This window comes from Hemibagrus wyckioides, linkage group LG28 (assembly GCF_019097595.1).
Source record: "Hemibagrus wyckioides isolate EC202008001 linkage group LG28, SWU_Hwy_1.0, whole genome shotgun sequence".
Classification (NCBI taxonomy): Eukaryota; Metazoa; Chordata; class Actinopteri; order Siluriformes; family Bagridae; genus Hemibagrus; species Hemibagrus wyckioides.
In genome coordinates this window covers 11,631,040-11,652,660 of record NC_080737.1, presented here as the reverse complement: position 1 = coordinate 11,652,660, position 21,621 = coordinate 11,631,040, and the positions used below count along the sequence as shown (strand labels likewise).

Genomic DNA, 21,621 nt, shown 5'->3' with positions numbered 1-21,621 from the left:
CAGGAAACCCACACAAACATCCAGAAACTCCACACAGACAATAACCTAAGCTCAGGATCGAACCAAGGACTCTGAACCTGTGAGGCACCAACACACACAGTCGAACCCCTCTCATATGTTCATCATTTCATCATTTTTCACAGTGTCCCAGAGAAAACTATAATCAGTCTCCTGAAAAGCATCTTTTCCTAGACATCATGATGTGAACGTGTTGTCAGCTTCACATCATGCTTCAAAAAATGAAATGCTCCAAAATATCAGAATTTACCCAGATTTAAAATTCCCTCTCTCTCTCTCTATGATAAAGCCAAGCGCACTGACGTCACTTCCGGGTTAAGTCGCCCATCTGATTCGCTACTGTCCAGTGATCAGCAACAAAAACAAGTAGGGCGACCTGGAGCTGGCTCGGGGTCGGTAAGAACAAACTGTCCTCATTATAATCTCACACCTTGCATGTCTGTCAGCTCACGATATTAATTATTATTACGATGGGATAAATTGGACATGCACAGGAAAATAGCGAGGGTTTGTTGACGTTTCTATATTTAATGCACAAAGAAAATATTATCTAGAAATTATTATTTGTAAGTTATTATACAGTGATTGTATTCCGATGAGGAGATGTATTCATGTGATCAGATATAAAAGTGTTTCATTAGGATATAAAGTGTCTGTCGCTGTCGCTTCCTGAAAAAAAAAAAAAAAAACATAAACAACTGCGCGAGCGCTTATTGGCTGGCTTCAGCGTCGCGTGTTATGAACTGCCTTCATATAATATAAAGCATTTTGTCTTTTTCATTTTTTAGTGAAAGTCTTTACTTTTCTGCCATATTAAATAGATTCCGTGAGGTTTTATTTTTTTTAGTGCATGAACCACCTTTATGCACTTGGGCAAAAACAAGGGGGGAAAGCAAACAACAACAAAAAAGTGATCTAAGTGAGACTCTTCCGGTGATCTAAACACTGTCCCATACAATAACATCACGTTATCTTACACGATTTTTTTATCTTTACACATAAGGTATTTATTCTCACATTATGGCTTTGTATCCAATCCGTTGTCATGGTACCGGGACTTTTGAAATTCAACAACACTTTGCCCTGCATACCGCAGCTGTTCAGTGTGCGCATGCGCACTCGCCAATCCACTAGTCTATTTAAAGGGACACGAGATCCCCTGAGGGGGGAAAGTGTATGTAAAGCTGTGGTTGTAGTTAGAGAAGTATTAATGACCCAACAAAAACATATACAAATTGATAGCATGTTCATAGTATTCATATCAAATATTTGTGCTAGAAAAAAAAAAAACCCTTCTCTATACACACACACATACACACACTCAACACCTCTTCATTACAGTTATGTTGAAAATTTCTAAGCTGCCCGGGTCCTTTAATATTTAATAACAGCATGCCAAGGACACTTTTGACATTCTAGTGCCCTGTATTAGTGACACGAGCCTTTACCACACAGCTCACTATCTACTCAAACTGAGGGCACGAAGCCTTTAAGAAGAACTGAGGGCACAAACCCTTTATTATTACCACACATACATTAGAGCACAGTGGAATACTTTTTTTCACATATCCCACCTGAGGAAGTTGGGGTCAGAGCACTGGGGCAGCTATGATATAGCACGCCTGGAGCAGGGAGGGTTAAGGGCCTTGCCCCACAGCTGGGGCATGAACCCCAATCCTCCGATCAACAACCCAGAGCCTTAACCACTTGAGCCACTACTGCCCCTGGTTTTCACATATCACAGCTTATTATCAATAAGCGCAGGGTCAAGCCATGGTACAGCGCCCCTGGAGCAGGTGGGTTAAGATCCTTGATCAGGGGCCCAGTGTTAATAGCTTGTTGATTCAGTGATTCTGAAACTTTTTGTTACCAGAGATATCTTTTATTTCCACAGAACTCAAACTGGCTACTCTCTGGTGAATACCATAGTTTTATAATAATACGTCTCTATCATATAAACAACATTTTTCTTGTTTTATTGGCATTACAGTTCGATTCCAGTCTAAAATTTGTTATTGAAACAGTAAGTATATTTGACCTGATTGCTTAATGGCTGCTTAATAAACCACATCAAAACATATTATATCGAGAGAAATATTTGAATTGAATAGAAATGCTAACTATATAAAGCATCCAACAAATAAAATGACACTTATCTATTTTACATTTTTGAGTACTTGACTATGTTTTAAAAATAATACTTATTCAGTGTATATATATAAAATAATATCTGCTCCAATAAAGAAATGTAGATTTATAGGTTATATTATTTATTAAATTGCACATTACTAAAAATCTGTTTCATCGTCTTACTTTTTTTTATCACCATTAAAGGTAAGTTGAGAGCAAGGAACGATGCTGAGTTCGGAATTGAATTGACATTGGTGCTTTAGCAGATGATGAATGAGTTTTCTTTTGGAGCATATCACGGATATCATTTAAATTGTGCCTCTGTTTGCACTGCTTGTTCTTTTCACAGCCAACAGATGAGCATGGCAAACATCTTTTATATACATTTATACCACAGTGCAGTTGAATTCACAAATCTGATTGGCTAGAACATGTTTACTACTTTTCTAAAACAGCAGCAGACAGCAGTGCCAGCTGCAACCTGAAACACAGGTTTGTGTTAATGCAGTTGTTCTAACATGCTATTGTTTATCTAGTTACTGTTTAACTGAGACAGATGAAGCCTATCTATCTATCTATCTATCTATCTATCTATCTATCTATCTATCTATCTATCTATCTATCTATCTATCTATCTGTCTGTCTGTCTGTCTCTGTCTGTCTGTCTGTCTGTCTGTCTGTCTGTCTGTCTATCTATCTATCTATCTATCTATCTATCTATCTATCTATCTATCTATGGTTTCTCTTTGTAACATTATCTATTCATTTCAAAAGCCTACAGTTGGAACAATAAGTTATAACAGGAACTAACATGTTTTGTAGATGTCCCACATAACGAGAATCTTAACAAAACAAAGAGTCTTTTTTTCTTTAATGAATTAAAATGTTGTTTTTAAGCCACTGAGCAGTAAGACGATAGTTCCGATGAAAAGAACGGCATATGAATATGTAGAATAGACATTGTAGGCTCTCATGTCCGAGACAGTCCTTTCTTTCTAATGTTAAATGTCATTGTTGCTCGTGTTAAACCAGGAAAGAAGAATGGCCATTCTGTGACTGTGTGACCATTTGCACCAGCAACTGGAGGCTGAAGCGTAACATTGCAGTTGTGGAGGTGTTTGGTGATCAGAGCTGGACAGCACTAGGACCTTCAGCTGTGTGGTAATGCAGTTCAGTCACTTGTGTTTAAGCTTATAATGCAGCTTCAATTTAGTCACACTTCCTAATTGTATTTTTTCTAAATTATCCGGTGTCCTAAAGCCATGCCTGTCCTTCCCCTGGTTTCACTATTCTTGGTTGAAGACTCCTGACCTTTGCTCCTGTAAATAACAAGGTCCTAAAATACCCTCCCTCTACAAATGTCAAACTAGTGACCAGGAATGAAATCACAGTCCACTGAAATATATGAATGGAAACAGTGTTCATAGTCAATACTTTTTTGGTTTGTGGTCATTTTTTTTTTAACGCACATAGGTGAAGAGACAAAAGAAAAGATGGAGATGGACATGGAGGATGAAATAGGACGCACTCTGGTTCAGGTCATCAGCGAGAAGTACAACCCAGACAACTTCCCGTACTGTCGTGGGCCTGGTGCAGGCGTGGTGATCCGCACCAGTCCTCAGGGTTCTCCAGTCAAAGGTTAGATATCTCAGTTCAACTTTATGGTTTTTAATTTAAATCAACATGACAGCTGTCTAATCACACTGTTTACAATAATTGAAGTTCATTACCAATCATTAATTCTGCTCGTAGTCAAAATGATCAATGACCATATCAGACAATTTTCTGTTAACAAAAATCTTAAAGTGGATGATTTTGGACTTTTGTGGAGCGCAAAATAAGCACAACAGCACCTGTAATGGTCATAAGAAAAGTACACAGAATGGACTGGGGCTTATTTATTTTTATCCAAGCTTATCAGTTTCAGAAGATTTTACAGATTTGAAATGCCCCCAGCCTTGAGGCTGTTATTTTTTCAGCCCTTGTCACTGACACGTCTGTAACACATTATCAACAGTGACTCAGAAGGTGTGTGTGAAATACAGTCATGTATGTAAAGAGCAAAATATTTACACTCTCATCTGCTTCCCCTGAAGGGTGGAGAAACTAAAAATAGATATACTAAGCGGACGTTGTCCAATCAGAGAACAAATTTCAGATGAAAAAACCTGAATGTTTGCATTTTGTTTTGGTTTGAACAAAAGTGTTGCAACTTTTCTGTTTGCCGTGTTTGGTACATGGAAGAAACATGGCATGGCATCACTATCATATCACTGTAGACAAGCTATTGACCTTAAATGACTTTTAATGAATCTCACAAATGAGGTATAGATTCTGCAGCATGGAAACCGCTGCTGTTTCATATCAAAGCTTATTAGAGCTTATTAAATGACACGTTAACGACAAGCTTATTACATGAGAAGTTGAACTCAATTCATTGTTTAACTGTCCATGTCAGATCGTCTAAATCTGCCCAGCGTGCTGGTTCTGGATAGCTGTGGAATAAGTCACGCAGGAGATGAGGAGGAAGTGGCGACATTTTGCGCTCATGTGGTGGAGTTGGACCTGTCTCATAACCAGTTCAGAGACTGGGGAGAGGTGAGGGCAGTCGGAGTATGTACTGCTGATGATCACATAGCACTTTACACTTAATGTGCTTTCATCTCATGTTCTGAGTAGCACTAAGATGAAGACTAAGTCAACCCTGTGGGAATGCTCAGGTTGCTGCAAGGGTAGATGATGATAAAGGTGTGGCCACTGGGGGGAGCTCCATCTGTGGCCTGTTGGTGTTCTAATATCTCTCCTACAAAAGACTGACAATAAAAATTATGCTATATTTCTTTGAAAGCAATACAACAACTCTGTTTGTTTGTTTTTAGCTTACTCAATCATGACTTCCTAATATTACTGCCTCAATATGTGTTATTTCCTTAAACACAACTTGTCTCTGATGTATTAGTACTATTAATTCAAGACCATTTCCATCTACCAGTCTGACCAGCCCGTGCTGTGTTTTTCGGCATTTGGGAGCTGGTCAGATCAAAAGCTGGAGTTTGTAGCCTGCATATCCATAAGAGTCCATTATCAGAACATCCAGAAAATCCATTATTAGCTAAGAAATAGCTTATATCCTGCATACACATTTTACTGTTTTCATCACATATCATCGGGTTGCCTAGAAAAGAGAGAACTTTCTTTAATTTAGTATAGACCTCTTTGGAAGAGAGTCATCAGGTCACTTTGTAAATATAACAAATAATATGAAACACTGAAAACATATATTTTGGTATGAATGAATACACATCTCCTGAGAAGAGCTAATAATAAGCAGAAGAACAGATTTCATGTAACTCTGTCCACAGCAACAGAAAAGTGATCTGAAAGTGTGAATAATTCCAAGACAAAGCAACAAGATGAACAAAAACAGGAGCAGAGCGTAAAGATAACTCAAAAGTTATTTTAGGGTTAAAAATCCTAAATGTGATTTTATTCTTCTTGATGTGTTTTCCTTTATAGATCAGTAAGATTCTATCTAACATCCCTCATTTGGACTTTCTCAATCTGAGCATGAATCCTCTGAAGGGCTCCAGCCTGGAGCCTGGAGGTGCTGAAGCCTTCTCAGGCCTCCGCCGCCTCGTCCTCAACAACACACACATCTCCTGGGACATGGTGCACATGCTCACGCAAGAGATCCCTGAGTAAGTGTACAAGTGTGTGTGCTGAAAATCCTGTAGAGCTTTTTATGTTTAATCTGCATTCCTTTATCTTACCTACATCCCTGTGTGTGTGTGTGTGTGTGTATGCAGACTTGAAGAGCTCCCTAGGATTAATTGATGCCCCTGATTTGGAGAGTCTGCATATGTGTGTGTGTGTGTGTGAGAGAGAGAGAGAGAGAGAGGAAAATAGACATTTATTTTGAATACATTCTATAATTTACCATACCTGAATGTGCATTTGGCTTTTTTTTTGTGCGTCTGTATGTGACGATAGTGTGTGCCAGAGTTTATATCTCAGTTTCAGACTACTGTACAGGCATGTGTACTTGTGTGTAGCTGAGTGTAAAAAACCCTGTGAGTGTGTGTTTCCTGTTTGCATCTTAAACACATGTTATCTCTGCTGCAGTCTGGAGGAGCTCTTCCTGTGCCTGAACGAGTACGAGTGTGTGAACTTGTCACGGGTACCCTGCCCATCGCTGCGCCTGCTGCACATTACTGATAATCTGCTGCAGGACTGGGGCGAGGTGCGCAAGCTAGGCCTCCTGTACCCTCGTCTGACATCACTCATCCTCGCTAATAACTCTCTCTCCTCCATCCGTGAGCCCGGGGACTCCCTGCAGTGCCTGTTCCCGAACCTGCACAGTATAAACCTGCACAACTCAGGTGAGTTAAGCAGCTTCACAATATAGCAATAGACTGAAAATGCTTTTTATTGTACTAATAACACAGAATATTATTCCACGCCACTGTTAAATTCTCAAATCTGATTGAGCAGAAGACACTGATTATTTGAGCTCTCAGAGTACTGCTGGCTATGCTTCAGGGTCATCAGGTTTATATGAATGCACTCCATTTTTTTTACTTCATCATTTCTACAGAGATGGATTTGTATGGCTCACATTTAAGAATAATTATAAACGTAGTGTTAATTAAAATATGAAGAATCACTTATATGGTTATACATCTTCTGTGAAGTCACACTTATACATTTATACATTTACACAAGTATTATAGAAACACTTACAGTTACAGTCAAGTTTACAAGTAAGCACTGGAAAATCTTCAGACAGGAGACAAGTTTTTTGATAATTTTTCTTTTTTTAATTAATCTAAGAAATCTAAGCTGATCTGTTTATTATACCTTATAGCTGTTTATAGCTAATATAGCTTGTCATAACATGAATTCAACGGATAACATGATGAAACTGTTTTTATGAATATAATAAATGTAATTATAAATCAGTAAAATGCCTCATTCGTTAATAAATAAAAAAAATTGCAATTGTAATCCTAGAAGAGCAAAATCATCACGTTTTGCTCCTGACATATCTAATATATGTAGTTCCAAAAACTTCAACCTAATTATTAATAATATAAGTAGTATTTGTGGACACAAAAAGGGCCCTTGTCATTCTTGGAAATCTGATCTGTTATTCCAAATAAGAGATTTCTCACAAGGACAAGAATCACATTTTTTTCAGCTTTGCAAATATTGGCGAACCAGTCAATTATTTTAACATTTAGCATTTTATCTCATGGTGTATTATTTAGAGTTTAGGAAACTAAAGTGAAATTTTCAGCCAAGCAGAACCAAATCCATTGTGACATTTCGAATCTGAATAGAATAATGTTGGATAACGTATTTTCCTATTCATGGAAGTGGATAATGGACGGATGTTTTCCCTTCTTGACTTAGGTCTGAATCGCTGGGAGGACATTGAGAAGCTCAATTTCTTCCCGAAGCTTCGGGAAGTTCGTCTAATGGGCATCCCTTTACTGCAGCCTTACACTGACCAAGAGAGACGATACCTTTCGATAGCACAGTGGGTGTACAGTCTTATACACATGCACTCTCATATACTGTACAATACCTTATTCACTCACATAAAATTCTCTCTTTGTAAAATGGTATCATAATGTAAGTTCTTTTGTGGACTAAATTGTCGTTTAGTTAGTGGTATGTATATAATGACATGCCTAAAATGTCTCCTGTGGCCTGCAGTTTGCCTTCTGTGACTGTTCTGAATGGAAGTGTGGTGACAGACGGAGAAAGAGAGGATGCTGAACGCTTCTACATCCGCTATCACCTGGACTGTCCTGAGGATGAGTTACCACAGAGGTACATCTCACTGTTCAAATTCGTAGCTACAGTAAACATGATAGGGAATAAAACAATAAATAAAAGTGAATAAGTAACAAGTAAAATAATTAGATGGTGTGATGTCATGCCACCCCAAAGTTGCTTACTGTCCAGTAACTGCACAACCTGAAGTGTTTTATTCCTCTTATAGCACACCAATGACTACAATTTACGAATAAATGTATGAATGAATGAAATTTCTGGGCCTTCTGTGAAGCAACTTCCTGTTAGCACCGATGTTACAGCAGGTTTAAACAGTCATTTCCTCAACAGCTCTAGCCACCAGTTAACACAGTAATCCCCCACTATATCCTAGTTCATATATCGCGGTCCCGATATATCGTGGATTTTTATTTGGAACATAACTAATTTTTTTTGCGGATTTTCCCGGTATATCGCGGTATCCGCAAACCTTATAGTGAATTGTTTTTATGTTTAAATAAGGTCATTTACTAATAAAAATATAATTATTAATTACAAAATATAAACATTAATTAAAATGAAGTACAGTGTTAATAATATATAAAATACTGTACAGCATAGCGTTGTTTAAGAAAGCGCGGTGCAGGGATGCTGAAAATCTAAATACAGTATGGCTAGAGGAATGAGTCCGGCCAATCAGAATGCCCCATTCATTTAATCACGGTTGTGATTGGCTGCTGGCTATGTGTGCAGTTGGGGAAAGGGAAGCAGAATTCTCCAGCATCCCAGTTCTTGGCGTGTCACTGTCCCGAGTGTTTCGTGTTGTTCTGTGTACGCTGTATTTTTACGGTTTTTCTCCAAGCCCAATTATGTCGCCCAAACGCTCTGCACCTTCTAAGGCTTCTAGCAAGGAACATACATTCATACAGTACTCAGTATATAAATGTGATATTTCTACGAATTTACCCAAAATTTGCTTGCAAATTTTTCTTTTCTGTGTGTGTTTAAAGAGTGTGGGAGGGTCATTTACGGCTTAAACATTAAAAAAATAAAAACATTTGGGGGTGGCGTCCATGTAGCGCAGATTTTCGTTTATCGCAGGTGGTTTTGGAACGTAACCCACGTGATAAACGGGGGATAACTGTAACGCAACTGGTCATGATTCCTGTGGTAGAAAACTTAAAATAACAGCTTTACCTCTGACTGTTACATTGTGCTGACACTGGAGACTCCTTCCATACATGTTAAATAAACATCTCCTTTGAGAGACAGTGATCATTCACTCTAATCTGGTCCTATCTATGCTTATGTCCAGACTAATGAAATATATTTGATTGATCTCGCTTGAATACATTCACAGATGCAGAGGACATGATTGATTAGCCATAAATGTGACAGCTCCACTCCAGAAGAGCTGAAGTGCAGGTGGATCAGTTGCTATCAGTTATCCACATCTCCTCAAAATGGAAAGCTTTAAGAGCTATTGTTCAGCACAGCTCTCTGTGTGTGCACTGATCCATTCAAAGCAGGCCTGAGATCAGTAACACAAGCGTAATGTAGACACACAAATACAATATCGTTTACCACTTTGACTGTGTGTTTGCCTCCTTGGCTGTGTCTGAAAAAAAAAAATGCTTGCCATCACTGCAATTCAGTACGTTGCACTTATTTTTCTTCCTTATCATCTCCTTTACAAGCACTAGCTTAATCAGCTTGGTGATGTCTGGTGCTCATCTCTCGAATGTCCTTTTCGTCTTTTACCCCATCTCGTTGTTGTTGGGGGTATTTTCTGATGGCCAGCACATGTCAGAAGACGAGGGATCCCCCACGTTCTTTAGGCCACCGTGTTGTGCTTAACCTGGGAGAGGACGTTTCACGGGCTCGCTCTCCTGTAGAGGAGGCTAACCTTTGAGAGACAATGCGGCCAGTCTCTGCCTCCTCAAAGACGCCTTTGTGCCAGAATACTCTTGCCAGGAAACTGATATACGAGGTGGCAGCTTGATTCTTTTTTCCTTCTCTATATCCTCCTGTCCACCTTTCCTTATTCTCCACAGTCTCTTCTAAGGTTTTAAGGGGACTGAAATGGCAGGTGTTTTTTTTAAAAAGAAAGGTGGATTAGTGAATCGCACACACACTCTCTGTCGTTCTCATTTCTTTGAATGGTTCACTCACGTAATGAATTGACGAAGATGTGTAAGCATTCTGACAGGGATTCCTGTAAGCAGCGGGCGGAGGGACATGGAATTGTGAATGGCTGTATATAAGGAAAGATCTAAATGAAGTAATGATGTGTTTACCCACTTAAACCGTGAGTTTAAGTTAACACAGCAAATGTCTTGTGAGTCAGTTCTATGCATGACTGACAGCTAATCATCTAATCTAAATGTATCTTAGCGGTTATACTTATCAGATTAATTCGACTTTTACGTCATTAGTACATCTAGCAAAGCAAGGGCTGTGTTCAGTCTCATATTTCCGGCGAGTTAACTTTTCTTTGACATTCAACACAGAAATAGATTGATTGGCCTTCATCTCTCTTTCTTTGACATTCTCTCTTTTCCATCCCACAGCATGGAAAGATTCCCAGGGGAGTGCAGGTTGAACTTGGTAAAAATGCTAAGTGGGTAGCTCTGGTGAAAACTCTAGGGGTGAGTTTAGGTTGCCTTTTACTGATTCAGACAACTTGCCCTCCCCTTAGGGCTTAGGGCAAAACAGTAATCAGTCCGCATGATAAAAGAAAAATTGAGAGAGTGACATTGAAAGATCAGTTGACCTTTAATATAGCTACAACCTGGCTATAAAAATAACCGTTATGTGTATGACTATGACATTAGACACAGACTGGCAGCTGAAGACAAATGCTTGTGACTTTTTAAAACTCCTCCACTTACTCCTTTACTTAGCTCTGTAGGAATTGATTCCAAGGTGTAATAATAACTGTTCAGGAAATGGAGAAAACCTGAAAGGATCTGTAACTTCAGCCTGGTTGCTGAGTCGAAGCCTGGGCCCAAATAGCATTATCTCTGTGAATGGGATATAGTGGGCGGTGTGCTGGCTTAAGTCATTGTAAGCCTGTACTGTTCAGTTACTTTCATTGGTATGCACAGATCAGACTCTTGTCCTATAGATTTCTCATGCCGAACAATTTAGTTACCCCATGTGGAAAACCAAGAACTAAGAAGTGAAAGTACAAATGGAGAGGATATTTGATATATGACCAGCCAGTCATATTGCCCAGATTACTGTAGCCCGTCTCTGTGCTAACAAAAAGAGAGATTTTGTCAAGAGACAATGATGGGCACGGTCCAAGAGATGACCTGTTTGTGGTAAATGCATGATAGAGGTGGGAATGAGGTAAAGAGTGACTGAATGAAGTTAATGAGATTGAAGATAAAGGGTTCCACATGCCACCAGTCTTTGAGAACCCAAAACCCCAACTGTGGGAATAGACATCACAGCTAGATCCATGAAGAGAACGAGAAGAGCGATGAGATGGATGAAAGATGGAAGAGGTGGCAGAACAAGAAAGGAATGAGGGGAGGAGAAAATGATGGAAATGAAAGAGGGTTCAAGGCTTTATGTCAAGCGAGTAACCATAGCTTTGCAGTGACTGTTATCTATGATAAGGAAAAAAAGGTAGCTAGAAAGAAGAAAGGAATGTCCGAATCACTTTTTTTTTGCTTTTACTCTTGTCTTATTAGGGTTTTTTTTCTTGCCACTCATGATTGACTTCACTTAAGTCTTAAGTGCATTACACAATGCACTGAAAATTATTAGTCGCATTCAGGATGCCAAACACTTTGTGAATGTAAAGCTTTGGCAAGGACAGGAAAGTGATAATGGAAATAATTTATCTTGTATTAAATATCAGGAGTCAGTGGAACACAGGTAGTCCACTATGACAATTTTGCTGAAAACCAACCCCATCCTTTTGCTCATTGTTGCGTCTTTATTAAAGGAGATAAACCCCTGTCTATGTCTCTTTTCCTTTCTGTAAGTTCAGTCACTTATAGTGTTACAGTACGTACAGTAGACTCACTGTATATCTCCTACTATGAACCTGCTTTACCTTCTACCAACTATTGTCCAGCCTCATCTCTGGGGCTGATCAGAGAACAGTGCGCTGATGGAATTCAGGTCGGACGTGTTATCACCGCCAATGTGATTTCGCTTGCATTTAAGAGAGCTTAGCTCAGGCTAAATGAGACCTTTGAGTGAGTCTTGCTTTTTTCCCTAGACAGAGTGGCACTTTGTATGGACGGAGCGGTATTCCCATGGTGAAGGTTCGGAGCCGCAGGCACCTACCCACGCTCAGCCTCCGCTTTGTGGGGACACTTTTCTTGGCAGTCTGGGAGGGAAATTACTTTGATTGGCATAGTTGGTACAGTAGCACTTTAAAGCAAAAAAGAGCCCCCTCACTAACCCCCCTTCCTAGATTTTTTGAATCATTCCTGTCTGATGTCCTCTTATCTTTCCCACAAACCCTCAGTAACTTGGAGGGGGGCTAGGGAGAACTTTCTCATGGCAAGAGAACACATTGTCCTTTGCAAAGCAGTTAAACAAATAGACTACCAGTAGTACACAGCAACATTAATAAGTTGCAAAATACGACAAAGATTTTTTACTTTTATCTAATTCAGCCATTTTAAAAATGATGAAATAGCTGGCTTCTTATGTTTGGCATGAATCTTCACCATATACTCTTTGCTTTTCATATCCTTGGATCTGTACTCTATTTTTCTTTTAGCACCTTTCGTTTTTTTTATACAGACTTTATAGTCACACTAAGAAGACGTATCTCCTTGCGAAATGGCAGTGAGCACGACTCAAGTGGGAGCAGATTAGTCATGAAAAACTTTTTAGTCATGGCTTTATTAATGATACTCATCATCCTTCATAAAATCGTCATCAATAACCACTTAATACTCATCAGGAAAGCCTTGAATCTAGAGACATAGGAATACTAGGCTGAGATGGACACATACACCCTGGTTGGGAGAACAACAACTAAACTGCGCAGACTGTAAAATTAGGATCAAACCGAGGACCCTGAAGCTGCGAGGCAGCAAAATTTACCCGGTAGATTTTGTACATTGATTTGTTAGCAATCTGACTTGCTTGCCTACCTGCTTGAGATGGTTGATGGGAAGATAGCTACCTTCCTAACAAAAACCGTTAAAAAATGTAGTTTGGAAATAAACAGCTATCTTAAAATGGTTATTTGCTGAACACTGCCCTCAAGAAAATAACAGCATTTTTTAGTCATCAAGGTTAGAGACATGTAGAATTGATCAGGAAGCACTCCTCAGTGCAGCTCATTTATAACATTAAGCATGCACATATGGACTGTTTTCATTGTCATTATAATATGCTCATTGCAAAACACTGATTTTGTGTTTCTTCAACACTTTGTGTGTTGATCTGAAATGCTTTTGGGTCAATTATCTTATTGAAAGTTCTATAGATGGTCAACTCTTAACCTCCTTGCAGCAGAAGCAGGTTTTGACTGACATATCCTTCATGATGCCATCAATTTGCCACTGCTAGGTCTTTATTCACAAAACAGAAGCATCTAATGATCCCGGTCAGTATTTTACCATGAGTATTAAGTCCAAATTATATTCTAGCAACACTAGGTAGGTTTCGCTCAGGAAGAACTTTTTTTTCTTTTTTCCAAAAGACAAAATGTTACACAGCATGTATTTTTAATGACCACGACCCTGTGAACTCAGCTCAGTTATCCTTCTCATTAAATAGTTGATTTTGAAACTTGATATTCCCAAGAATACACTAAACTATAGCAGTCTGACCCCGGTGATCTGTCAGGTTTTTTGCCTTCATCATCATCATCATCCTCACCGTGTGTGTATGCAGTATGTTCAATCCCGTAAAAATATTCATATATTTTTATTACAGTTGTAGTTATGTTTAATGGCACGTTAACTAGAGATGCATCAATACTTTTTATTATTCCTTTGTGAGCACACAATTCTTGGCACCTTGCACTTGTATATAATGACAATAATGTTGTTTATGCCCAGGTCAGCCACTCTCATGTTCTTTATTAGAGATACTGTTTAAACACCAATTTTTTTTTTTGAATCCTAGCATTTGTCCCGCACAATGGCAGGGTCTCCTGTTTGTAGCGGATCATTTGATCCACATGATTTGGCACAGGTTTTATGCCAGATGCCCTTCCTGTCGCAGTCCTCACATTTTTATCCGGGCTTGGGACCGGCACTCAGAATTAACGCTTCAGAGGCTGGGTTGGCGCCCTGCCCGGGAATCGAACCCAGGCCATGGCAGTGAGAGTGTGGAATCCTGCTGCTGGACCACCAGGAGGCCATACTGTTTAAACACCAATAAGATGCTTTAAATGTTATTTGTAAGAATGCTGTTGGACCTCCACTTCAAAGCTGTTTCGCTTTGCTTTTATTGGCATCATTATTTATGAAATATGTCCAGATTGCTGTCAGCTCCTGTCTTATGTTTATTAGCATGACATACACGAGATATAGAAGCCTTTGTCACATAGTACCACTTGTTATTGGCTGCTGGTATCAAAGCATTTCTGTGAGTATGAGGAAATGAGAATGGTAATAAACTAATACTTGATGCCAGTATTGGTATTAATTGATTCCTAATCTTAAGTGCTTAAGTATATCCATTAAACTTAATGGGTTTTTTTTCATGAATAACAGTTTATTGGCATATATTTGAATTATTTTTTATAGCAGTACACTATATGGCCAAAAGTCTGTGGACACCTGACCATCACATGTCTCATATGTGGTTGTACCTCAAATTTGGAAGCACTCAATTGTATAGAATGTCTTTGTATGCTTTAAGATTTTCCGTCACTGGAACTAAGGGGCCCAAACCTGCTCCAGCATGACAATACCTCAGGCTTGGAGAGGAAGTGTTATGCGGCCTGCACAGAGTCTTACCCTCAACCCCACTGAACATCTTTGGGATGAATTGGATTGCCTACTGCGTCCCAGGCCTCCACGCCTCCATGTAAAAACTCACTAATGCTCTTGTGGGTGAAGGAGCAAATCCCCACAGCTAGTTCCTCCTATTGCTACTTTCAGGCATTGTGCAGTATATTAAGCTTAATGCATACACTCTGATAAAACTATCATTTTTTCTATTCTTCTTCTTTGGTACAATATGAAGGACAGCCACTTAACATAATCAAATAACATAACATAATCAATTTCATCTTAGTCATAGTCCATTTCTTGATCAAGTTGCTCTGTTTCTTTTCCAGGTTTCACAATCTCGTGGCCCATTATGGCCGTCTGGCACCACTTGCAGATGTGGATTTGCGTCCATTGAGCTGTGCCCAGGTTGAGCTGCACTTTGGGGACAACACCGAGCAGCTGGAGCTCCGGCTTGACCAGACTGTGGCTGACCTGAAGAAGCAGCTCAGGCCTGTGGTGCAGCTGCCGGCCAACAAGATGCGCGTCTACTACATTGACAGGCAGCTGGGTTACGCACTAGCACCTCAGGAGCTCAAGTATGGAGCCCGAGCCCTCCATTCCTACAGCATACGGGATGGAGATGAGATCCTGGTAGTGCCAAAGTGTCAATGAATGAAGTGATATGATCACAGAGACAGTGGTTAAAAAGGGACCAATTGAAAGAAAAAATAATTTTAAGATCTCCCAGTAAAACCAGTGTAATCTATGAGTTCCAAATCAGTTTATAAATCAGTGAAAAATTCTGAGAGAAGGGCCTAAAAGTCCTAAAAGCTGACCATTTACTATGTTGAACCTGGGAAATCTAATGCTGTCCAGCAGAAATCCCAAAAGACTATAAACTGGGATGTAAAAAGATATTTGAGGCTATGGGACAGTGGTGTATTTTTTCCCCCAAAGATAACCAAGATTTTAAAGGTTTTAACTCGTCCTGTGTTATACATACAATATGCATATGTGCTTGAGAATTTCAGGAACAAGTTCCGTACATTTCCAAATAGTATTTTACCACTGCATAATACACACTATTTTTAAGACACAATTCTACATTACAGTCTTACACATATATATATAGTATCTCACAAAAGTGAGTACACCCCTCACATTTTTGTAAATATTTTATAACTTTTCATGTGACAACACTGAAGAAATGACACTCTGCTACAATGTAAAGTAGTGAGTGTACAGCCTGTATAACAGTGTAAATTTGCTGTCCCCTCAAAATAACCCAACACACAGCCATTAATGTCTAAACCGTTGGCAACAAAAGTGAGTAGACCCCTAAGTGGAAATGTCCAAATTGGGCCCAAAGTGTCAATATTTTGTGTGGCCACCATTATTTTCCAGCACTGCCTTAATCCTCTTGGGCATGGAGTTCACAGGTTGCCACTGGAGTCCTCTTCCACTCCTCCATGATGATATCACAGAGCTGATGGATCTTAGAGACCTTGCGCTCCCCCACCTTCCGTTTGAGGATGCCCCACAGATGCTCAATATGTTTAGGTCTGGAGACATGCTTGACCAGTCCATCACCTTTACCCTCAGCTTCTTTAGCAAGGCAGTGGTCGTCTTGGAGGTGTATTTGGGGTCGTTATCATGTTGGAATATTGCCCTGCGGCCCAGTCTCCGAAGGGAGGGGATCATGCTGTGCTTCAGTATGTCACAGTACATGTTGGCATTCATGGTTCCCTCAATGAACGGTAGCTCCCCAGTGCCAGCAGCACTCATGCAGGCCCAGACCATGACACTCCCACCACCATGCTTGACTGTAGGCAAGGCACACTTGTCTTTGTACTCCTCACCTGATTGCCGCCACACACGCTTGACACCATCTGAACCAAATAAGTTTATCTTGGTCTCATCAGACCACAGGACATGGTTCCAGTAATCCATGTCCTTAGTCTGCTTGTCTTCAGCAAACTGTATGCAGTGCGTCATCTTTAGTAGAGGCTTCCTTCTGGGACGACAGCCATGCAGACCAATTTGATGCAGTCTGCGGCGTATGGTCTGAGCACTGACAGACTGACCCCCCACCCCTTCAACCTCTGCAGCAATGCTGGCAGCACTCATACGTCTATTTCCCAAAGACGACCTCCGGATATGACGCTGAGCACGTGCACTCAACTTCTTTGGTGGACCATGGCCTTGCCCACCGTGCTGCAGCTCAGTTTCAGGGTCTTGGCAATCTTCTTATAGCCTAGGCTATCTTTATGTAGAGCAACAATTATTTTTTTCAGATCCTCAGAGAGTTGTTTGCCATGAGGTGCCATGTTGAACTTTCAGTGGCCAGTATGAGAGAGTGTGAGAGCGATAACACCAAATTTAACACACCTGCTCCCCATTCACACCTGAGACCTTGTAACACTAACAAGTCACATGACACTGGGAGGGTAAATGGCTAATTGGGCCCAATTTGGACATTTCCACTCACTTTTGTTGCCAACGGTTTAGACATTAATGGCTGTGTGTTGGGTTATTTTGAGGGGACAGCAAATTTACACTGTTATACAGGCTGTACACTCACTACTTTACATTGTAGCAGAGGGTCATTTCTTCAGTGTTGTCACATGAAAAGATATAATAAAATATTTACAAAAATGTGAGGGGTGTACTCACTTTTGTGAGATACTGAACATATCTCAGTGTATATAGAGTTCACAAAGCTCTCATTTTAAACACACTTCAGATCCAGCTAAAGAAAGCTTGCCTCGTGATATTGACTTAGTGAGTCTGATAAGGTCTCATGCTTTGAGCTATAGTTTTCCCTTAATTGTAGTAGAGCTCCCTGTTGCATGGGGGGGGGTGGGGGGGGTTAGAGAAAGAAATGCTGCTTTAGCTTTTCCTAGAGGCTAGCGCTGTATGATGAATGGATCAGGACTGACCTAGTCAACGGCATGTTTGTGTTCGATTGCTGCAGAGCACACAGATCTCCGGCTGGGGTAACACCATCTCAGTCACACAGCCAGGACGGGTGGCTTTCTCCCTGCTTAGATTACAATAGGGTCACCCACCACACTGAAAGCTCTCTGGGTTCATGTGTCTCTTCACATGCAGTTCACATCCTCATGCCTAGCTTCCCTTATTACGACCACTTAATGTTTGCAATGGGGTGGAACCCAGCTTCACATCACATGGGAATCTTGTCATTTGATATTCATTTGCCTGAGCAACCTTCCTTTTATTCCATTTATGCAGAGATGCCTTTGAGGCTTTTTGGTGATTGCTGGTCCCCTTGGTCAGTTTCCTGTGTCATGTTGGTGCACAAGTAAGACTTGATATGCCAAGTTAGTGTTTGTCAAAGCTGGCTCACTGTGAAAAATAGGTGGGCATGAATAAACCTGCTGTAATTTGGCAATCAATCCATCAGCAGTTGTATTTAATGTGCTTTTCGGGCAGGTTATTTATTAAGGTTATTAATAAGACATAATTACAATATCCACAGTATATTTAGGCTTTCCTTGTGAAGAAAAAAGAGTTTATCCAAAAAGCGTGTCATATGAGTTTGGTATAATTTAATGTGTAACACAGATTTCAAAGAAGTGAATAATGTTTTTTTTAAAAATATACAAAAAATGTTTGTTTTCTTCATATGTGATTTATGTTGAGATGCATATCAAGAATTCAGGCTTTATTTTTATTGTCTTGTATGTGTCCAAGAAGGCTAGCCACATGCATTTGAGCCAAGTCATGTAATGATACTTATTTTTGTTACCTAATGGAATGTTACTTGCTTTTGTCATGTAATGCACAAGTGTATGAAAATTTATGATCATGTATGAGTGGACAGTACCTTATTACTGACAACTGAGTCATCTGTTTTAAAATGGTCAGTTCATAGCACTCTTTACATTTTAGCTTTATCATACCTTGACCTTCTGTTCGTTCCCAGCAAAGTGGCTCTAATCCTAAACTGGCTTCTAGTGATGCTTATATGGACAGATTGTATGCTATCCCATTGTGTATAAACTCTACTGGGGACATTATTACATGCTTTAGACTTGGTGTAGCATGTTTGGTCTATTAGATAAATCATTATTGCATCCCATGTGCTGCTTTTTTTTCCCCCAAATGTAAACAGCTCATTAGTGTTTTATCTCACTATGTCCTTCCTCTGGTGTTTGAGGTTTTTCTCAAATAATGCTTTCTCAATACTTTGATTATGCAAGTCAAACTTTTTTATGTAGTTTGGTAGCTAATTAGATCAGCCCTAATTTCATCTCTGATTTGTCGATTTGCTTTATTCTGGTTCTTTTCACTATGTCCCATGCCCAAAGTGTTGATTAGTTGCTGAAAAGGGTGAAAAGTGCTAATGTGTCACTGACAGGTCTTTTTATTCTCGCGGCGTTGCTCAGAGTGTGGAACAAGAGTTATCACAAATGAACATCAGCTGCAATAATCATGAAATTTGGTGCTTTTATTTTTCAACTGTCATGTGTAATAGCAGTAGATGAATAAACTGATTTTTATATACATGCAAACAAAGAACAACAAACAATGCAGAAAGCTCGTAGTTGTGAGACCTCACATTAATTTATTAGAGAAGCTGGCATTAATTGATGCACAATTAAAGCAATGAAAGGACTTAAGTGTCATGTATAACCACACATTTTGATAATTCCATTCTCTAAAGGTGTGTCATCTGACCCCAGAAAAAGTCACCACTGCATTGTTAATCATGTAATGGAGTCTTAGCCTAATGTATTGGTACATTTGGACAGAAATGGCCTGTCAAGTCATCATCATTTACTCCAATGATTCATTTATTTCTACTACACACGTAAAAAATGGTGACAGATATCTGTCTTAGTGACTGATACTACATATTCAGAGGTCTTGTGTCCATGCCTCAATGAGTCAGAGCAGCACAAAGGGCACATAAAAAGGATAATGAATACAAAAGTATAAAGGATAGATTTTAAAGCAGGACTGTGATGATTTGTCTATTCAGTCAGCATTAGTCAGGTCAGACACTGATATCAAGCGAGGAGGCCTGGTATGTAGCCTGTTTTCCAATTCACCCCAAAGGTTTTCAGAGGGTTTTGAGGTCATTTTGGATGCTTATTTAAAAAATAAGTATAGGCTTGCTATGAGCTCAAGTACCTGAGAAATACAGTGAAATATGTTAATGGCTCGACGTTGTAAGACCAGTAAAATTGAAGCCATCAAAAAGGGAAGAAAATTTTAATATCTTTAAAAATGAATGTCTTCTTTTTTTTCCCAAAAAGTTTGTTTTTATTTATAAAGATTTGGGATAAAGGTAACATGAAGAGGTTGATTAATATGAAAGCTAAAATTGAGGGGATTTGCTCTTGTTAATGACTGCCTTAATTGAATGAAAATCACCTTTACAAGAACATATTCATCATAAAAATGGTCAAATAATGTTGGTTTAAATTCACAGGACAGACACCTCAGGCAAGCTTAGTTACATAATGATAAAAACGTCCAAGCTAATCAAGCAGCGCTCCAACTACAAACCCAATCTTACCAAATCTCACATGAGCAATCTGAAATTAAGAATTTTATCTTTATGGAGCCATGTTAGAGAGGAGTTAAAGAATATTAAGCATTAATAAATTGTTCAAATATTATTTAATATTATTTAATCACCTAACCAGGCTGCCTTAACTCCTGCAAATGTCTCTCACAAAAGTGTTTGAAGGTGATTCTTACATATCGAAGATACACTGTCTCAGCAATTCCTGAAAAATCAGTTCATTTCAATTAAATTCAGTTAATCGAATCTACATCAACATGTCACTTCACAGCAATTCCAACATGTAATGTAAGTTTCCCATATCTATGTTGGGCGGTCTGAGTCAACATTTCCATATCGACTATCTGTAATCATTACAGACACTCAATATAAAGGTATTTTCTCAGCAGCTGAGCTTTTGGTTATTTCTCAACACTGCAGGTGGTTTTAGCTGTGTTAGCATCTTCGAGTCTACCCACAGCAAAGAGCTTACCCCAGAGCCCAGGAAAACTCTATCCAACTGGATCCTGTCCAGTACTCCAGCATGTCTGTTACCTGGATCACTACAACAACTTGGCTGAAAAAAATAATCAGGTTTAATTGGTGTCACTAAGCCTAATGCTAAGAAGGGCTGGACTACTCCAGTCACGCCTACAGGTGAGAGTCACACGTGCTAAATTTGGCAAAGCTCACACACTATTCATTCTCCCAGATTAAAAACTCTCACATCCGTTGTGGGTTCACTATCAGGCAGCAAAAGCTTTCCTGAGTAAAGCAGCAGTCAGAGTTCACCATCAGCTTGGCAACACCAAATAACATGGTGAACTGCCGGGATATCAAGTGTAAGAGTCAGACAAGCGGTTACCAGGCCATGAAAGCAGGGGCTGATATAAAAAGAAAGGTCACAGAGGAGGTGGCTGTGAGAGTTGGTGTGTTTTGGAATGGTGGGGGCTTTAAGAAAGCTTTTCATGCCTTGCCCTGTACCAGGAGCAAACGTGTTCTGGCTAAGCTGCTGGTAGCCTGATCCACCCACTGCACCACAAAGCTGGGGAACGACAAGAAGGGCTGAAGGAGGCTCATTGTGTGGCCAGGAGAGGGAGTAATTTTTGGGGAGGTTTAAGTTACCTGAAAGGAGCTTGACATTGTGGACGAAAGGAAAGAAAAAAGGACCAACAAGCAACAGATGGATAGGGAAGGACTTTTTCCTCTTCCAAGCTCAAGCCTGGTAGACCTACCAGA

The 21,621-nt window shown here is 39.7% G+C and overlaps 1 protein-coding gene across 3 annotated transcripts; it reads left to right on the top strand.

The window, feature by feature from the left end:
• The first annotated feature begins 320 nt into the window (after positions 1–320).
• Positions 321–19,374, top strand: tbcelb (tubulin folding cofactor E-like b). 3 transcript variants are annotated; one of them, XM_058383168.1, is made up of 10 exons: positions 361–414; positions 2,498–2,640; positions 3,181–3,309; positions 3,622–3,786; positions 4,607–4,746; positions 5,665–5,846; positions 6,271–6,527; positions 7,561–7,687; positions 7,867–7,983; positions 15,197–19,374. In XM_058383168.1, the coding sequence occupies exons 4-10, from the start codon at positions 3,642–3,644 to the stop codon at positions 15,519–15,521; spliced, it is 1,293 nt and encodes a 430-aa protein (XP_058239151.1). In that variant the 5' UTR covers positions 361–414; positions 2,498–2,640; positions 3,181–3,309; positions 3,622–3,641; the 3' UTR covers positions 15,522–19,374. The 3 variants fall into 3 exon arrangements, with proteins under 3 accessions (XP_058239150.1, XP_058239152.1, XP_058239151.1); XM_058383167.1 differs by lacking the exon at positions 2,498–2,640 and having other exon boundaries at positions 321–414; XM_058383169.1 differs by lacking the exon at positions 2,498–2,640 and having other exon boundaries at positions 338–410.
• The last annotated feature ends 2,247 nt before the right edge of the window (positions 19,375–21,621 follow it).